General features: G+C 49.3%; 1 protein-coding gene across 1 annotated transcript; it reads left to right on the forward strand.

The window, feature by feature from the left end:
* Positions 1–985: 985 nt before the first annotated feature.
* Positions 986–4,886, forward strand: LOC119335557 (glutamyl-tRNA reductase 1, chloroplastic). Its single transcript, XM_037607676.1, has 3 exons — positions 986–1,536; positions 3,075–3,316; positions 3,452–4,886. Exons 1-3 carry the CDS (start codon positions 1,314–1,316, stop codon positions 4,583–4,585), a joined length of 1,599 nt encoding a protein of 532 aa, XP_037463573.1. The 5' UTR covers positions 986–1,313; the 3' UTR covers positions 4,586–4,886.
* Positions 4,887–5,828: the final 942 nt, after the last annotated feature.

Here is a 5,828-nt window from a genome sequence, read left to right on the forward strand (position 1 = left end):
GCAGCCGCACCGCCACCCCTTTCACCTCCGGCGGCCGAAGACGAGGTGAATTCGGCCGATACCACGAGCACCCACTTGGACTTGATGACATTGCGATGTCAATGCCATATACTCAAACGAGAGAACTTGAGGTGGTGAACGAGGCCGAGGAGGTTGTGGAGAGTCAAGTAATCAAGAAGAAGAGTGGGACGGAGAACCACAAGGCCGAGGAGGACAAAGCTTTGTGTGGAGCTTGGGTCAATTTATTTCTTCATGTTACACACTTATGTTGTCTATGTTTGTGCTGAAACGTGATCAACTCGTTACGATTGTGCAAGCAATCGTTTTAAAGATTTGGCAAAATAAAGTTTTTAGGTTAGGGGATCTGCTAGACGAGCAGCGATGACTTTTTTCAAAGAAATGAAATAGAATGAGGATATAAGACTTTTAGGATAGAGGATCTGTCACAGACGCTTTTATGGACTCCCATTGGCTGCAATTTGTGTCGTGACAACAGCATGGTCCGTTGCAGTCACCGGGAGCTCTCAATTCACACACCACAAACGAGCAGGAGGTAGACGACACAGCCGCATGCAGGTCCATACGGGGGACCCGACGAGGCGAGGCACCGAATATGCCGCACAGGATCGTGACCGCCGGGGTTGGAGTGTGGCCAGCACGTCGACACGCTCGGCCATCACCCCGCAGGTGCGGGCGTGAGGCGGCCATGCGAACCCGTGTGTGTGCCCACCACGACCACCACCCCGTCAGGAATCCGGCGTGTCCCCACTGACGAGAGAACGGAGCCCTCCATCTCCATCGCCAGCAATCCGCCGCGGCGTCAAAGGATGCGGCAGCGATAAGGGAGCGGATAGTGCCGCAGCCAATCAGCGGCCGGAGGCCAGCACACGCCCCTCATCCCCTCCCGGATTCCCTTCCACGACGCATGTGGCTTACGGCTTAACCCAACCCCCACCCACACCGAACCCAACGCGCGCGCGCATTAGAAAATTAGGCCTCGCCCGACCCACTCTCACTGCCCGCGGGCCCCGCACGCCACCTCCCCCCTTAACCTCCGGTCCGCAGCTGCCAGGACCCCTTCTTCCTCGCAGACGCTCGCGGCGGCTCATCCTCCCTCAGAGAAGGCGCGCACCGGCCGGTGGTGGAGAGAGGGGGAGGGTGGGAGAAGCGGCCGTATAAGGATCTCTCCGCGCTCTCTCGTCTCTCTCTCCGGTTTTGTACCTATCTATCTATCTACCTATACCTACGTACGGTTCGTGGGCCGGGCTGAGGAGGGAGAGAGGCCGCTGCTGCTCTTGTTGTTGGTCTGCTCGATGATGGCGGGAGCGACGTCAGCCACGGCCGCCGCGGGCGCATTCGCCGCCGCCGCAGCCGGCGCCAAGGTGCGGGGGTCCGCCGCCGTGTGCCCGTGGGTCGTCGCCGCCGGCGGCCGGAGGCGGTCCGGCGTCGTGCGCTGCGACGCCGGCGGGGATGCCCAGGCGGCGTCCAAGTTGGCCAGCATCACCACGCTCGAGCAGTTCAAGATCTCTGCGGACCGTGAGTCCCTTCCTCCTCCTCGAATTTGCCGCCCTTGATGCGCTTCCTCTAGCCCTGCCATGTAAGGTTGTGCAGGTTTAGTTTGGTGGTGCGCGAATTAGGAGATCTCTTTGCCGTCGCAGCGTAAGTTTTGGTGCTGCCGATTCGTGGGCAGTACTTGGAGAGTTGGAGAAGAGAAAAAGAGAAACGTAGGGGAACTTGCATTGTTCTCCCCCAGTTTTGCTTTGATTGTTGTGAGCACATGCAGTATTTTTTCAGGTTATTGATCTGTCATTACTAATTACTCCCTCCGTTCCAAAATAGATGATTCAACTTTATACTAGGGTTAGTATAAAGTTAATACAAAGTTGGGTCATCTATTTTGGAACGGAGGGAGTAGCTGTGTTCACAGCCTATCTGTTCAGGTTTACAGAATAGGAGACAATTGGACTTAGAGATTATGTGATATCTTGAGGAAAACCTCGATTAGTTCTCTTTTTCTGCACGAGTGTCGAAAGGTTCGCAAGTTGTAGTGTTAACTGATCTTGGAGACACGCTCTTCGCAGATTAGCAGACCATTAGCACTACGGTATGGTATAGGAGCTTAACAAAATGTGTTAATTAGTGTTGCAGCCTAAATAAAGGAGCCAAACCGGCTAAAATTTAGCACTACGTATGTTCGTTGGTGATGAATAAACCGTTATATTTCTTATTTCAATAGTAGGGCTTGGCATGTACAGGAGCTTAACAAAATGTGTTAATTAGTGTTTGCAGCCTAAATAAAGGAGCATACCTGAATAAAATTGCCAAGTACTAAGATCACACAAGATAAGAAGGTAAGAATGGACAGTAGTTGTTGCATGCTTGAGGTATCGGATATTGACCAATTACAGGAAAAAGTGGGTTCATGTTCTCTTTGTTGTTTTGTTTTGTAACCTGAGTTTACCGTTGCTAAAACTTCAAGATTCGAAATATGTAATTCCTTGATTCAGAATATATATGTGTGTGACTCCACTAGTGTAAGCACGAAATATACCCCTTATAATTACAACATATCAAGAAATCTTTATGTAGTGAAAGTAGCTGTGGAAGGAGCGGAACGACACATCTTTAATCATGATCAGCTCCATCTAGTCGACGTGGTGACCCTCGCTCATGAGGACTTTGCCCTGTGTAGCTTGGCTTTGCTAGACAGTAGTCCGATAGCCTGTAGAAAGTTGCTTGTTTTTTTGGCTTAGGAGGGTGTTTAAGCAGTAGTTTATCCTACTCGATGATTTGATTTTTCTGCTTCTTTGTGCTTGCTGTGGCACAAACTTCTTTGTGGAGATTTGTGCTAACGAACTTCTTTTCCACGTTTAACAAACTTCTTTCCTCTTTTCCTTCTCTGTGCTTGCTTGCTGTGGCAAGCTGTGTAACGAACTTCTTTTCTTCCTTTAAGGAAGGCATCATTACTAAGAAAACGTTATGGTGATTTGCCGTCAATTTTAGTTCCGTTCTTTCATTTTTTAAAAGTATGTCTACTTGCAGTATTTGACAATGTTTTTAATTTTCATTACCAGGGTATATGAAGGAAAAGAGTAGCATCGCTGTAATAGGCCTCAGCGTACACACAGCACCAGTGGACATGCGTGAAAAACTTGCTGTTGCAGAGGAACTATGGCCCCGTGCTATTTCAGAACTCACCAGTCTGAATCATATTGAAGAGGCTGCTGTTCTTAGTACCTGCAACAGAATGGAAATATATGTGGTGGCTTTATCGTGGAACCGTGGTATTAGAGAAGTAGTGGACTGGATGTCAAAGGTAAGAGTTATATTTGATCAAATGCTTGTTTGCCCTGTCCATACTCTTTTGACCTGCTTATCCCTTTTTGGTTGCTCAAATGTGCAGTATATCAATGAAGCCCTAATGCCCATGCTGTTTTTTTTTTGTGTGCAGAAAAGCGGAATCCCTGCTTCCGAGCTAAGGGAGCATCTCTTTATGTTGCGTGACAGTGATGCCACACGCCATCTGTTTGAGGTATCCGCTGGGCTTGACTCTTTGGTTCTTGGAGAAGGACAAATCCTTGCTCAAGTTAAACAAGTTGTCAGAAATGGGCAAAACAGTGGAGGCTTGGGAAAGAACATTGATAGGATGTTCAAGGATGCAATCACAGCTGGAAAGCGCGTCCGCTGTGAGACCAACATATCAGCTGGTGCTGTGTCTGTCAGTTCGGCTGCAGTTGAATTGGCCATGATGAAGCTTCCAAAGTCTGAATGCTTGTCAGCTAGGATGCTTTTGATTGGTGCTGGCAAAATGGGAAAATTAGTGGTCAAACATTTGATTGCCAAAGGATGCAAGAAGGTTGTTGTGGTGAACCGTTCAGTGGAAAGGGTGGATGCCATTCGCGAAGAGATGAAAGATATTGAGATTGTGTACAGGCCTCTTACAGAGATGTATGAAGCCGCTGCTGACGCTGATGTCGTGTTCACAAGCACCGCATCTGAATCCTTATTATTCACGAAGGAGCATGCAGAGGCGCTTCCTCCTATTTCTCTTGCTGTGGGTGGTGTTCGGCTTTTCGTCGACATATCTGTCCCAAGGAATGTCGGTGCCTGTGTATCTGAGGTGGAGCATGCACGGGTATACAATGTCGACGACTTGAAAGAGGTGGTGGAAGCCAATAAGGAAGACCGTGTCAGGAAAGCAATGGAGGCCCAAACAATCATTACCCAAGAGCTGAAACGGTTCGAGGCTTGGAGGGACTCACTGGAGACGGTTCCGACCATCAAAAAGCTGAGGTCGTACGCCGACAGGATCAGGGCATCTGAGCTCGAGAAGTGCCTGCAGAAGATCGGGGAAGACAATCTCAACAAGAAGATGAGAAGGTCCATCGAGGAGCTGAGCACGGGTATAGTGAACAAGCTCCTTCACGGCCCACTGCAGCACCTGAGATGCGACGGCAGCGACAGCCGCACCCTGGACGAAACGCTGGAGAACATGCACGCCCTCAACAGAATGTTCAACCTCGACACGGAGAAGGCGGTCCTTGAGCAGAAGATCAAGGCCAAGGTAGAGAAGACCCAAAGCTGAGACCGGGAGACACTTGTCCGTCTGTATATCTACTTAATACTGCTCCCAGAATGTCGCTACATTCTAATCCCAATATTTTTTTTGATCCTCCACTTGCTGCCGAGTTCTTCTTGTGCCGTGAATTAGCCATGGCAGCCCCCAAATGTGTTGTAGAGAGGAGCAGGGAAGCATGTTTGCTCCAAAACTGCCTGTGTACATTAATTACTGTGGCTGCTGTGGTTAGAGCCCAATTTTCAAGCTGTACTATAATACTGTACTCTATTGGACGAAATAAAGAGGAATATATCAGTGTGTTAATGGATGCATTCGTTTTATATACTTGCATTAGCTCCTGCATTCGAAATGTTGAGCATTAATAAGATTTCCGAACTCTGAAGGCGCTCAGTTGCTTATAGGTTCTGTCGACTCCTTTCTTCAGTGTTATCTGTCTGTTCTCCCTACGAGGCCAAAATTGCTGGACACATCAATAACCAGTTCGCTGATTATCTTTTTGTTGGGCCAATACATTGCTGCCTAACATTTTTGGTCCTTCTTGGAATTTGGCAAGGTTTTATGGTGGCGAATTTGCATCTTAGGTCTTGTTCTCTGTGCGGCGACCAAGACATATTGGTATCTTGTGATGATTGATGAGCGAGGTGCATCTCTTCGCTTGGACGATTGCTGCTGCCTGGTGCTAGCTTTACTAATGCTGATTGAGAGTCAGACGGAATCAAGAGTGCAGCGAAGCCAGTTCATCTGCTGAAGGGCACCCCCTCTCCTTTGGTCCCTGCGTCACCGTCTCCCTCTCCCTGTCCACCCCGCAGGAGACGGGAACCGGGCGGCGGCCGACCGCTGCCGGTCACAGTGGTGTGGCGTCAAGTGTGGAGACACTATCTAACCTGTCACACGTCACGAGTGATTCAGGGAGGAAGATCGGGGTTCAGGTAGTCGGCCGGACTTTATACCGCTGCGGAGTTAGGTAGGGGCTGAGTTAGAGATTTTCTTCTTCTTTGAAGCTTGTAGCATGTTTCGTGCCACGGAATTTCCCCGTCCTCCTCATCCTTGTCACCACGAGTCAAACTCTGAAGGCTTAACCACGTGGTACGATCAGTCGGAATGACACGATAAGCAGAGGCCATGCGTGTCACCTAGGTCAGTATACACACCAGCTGGGCTGCTCGAATATACAATTAGATGAGGTCAATCCGTCACGCTACTACTAGCTGTTAATGACAAGTCCAAGTCGGTGCGCAGCCGGAGTCTC

The sequence above is a fragment of the Triticum dicoccoides genome, chromosome 1B (genome assembly GCF_002162155.2).
Source record: "Triticum dicoccoides isolate Atlit2015 ecotype Zavitan chromosome 1B, WEW_v2.0, whole genome shotgun sequence".
In the NCBI taxonomy this organism is placed as follows: Eukaryota; Viridiplantae; Streptophyta; class Magnoliopsida; order Poales; family Poaceae; genus Triticum; species Triticum dicoccoides.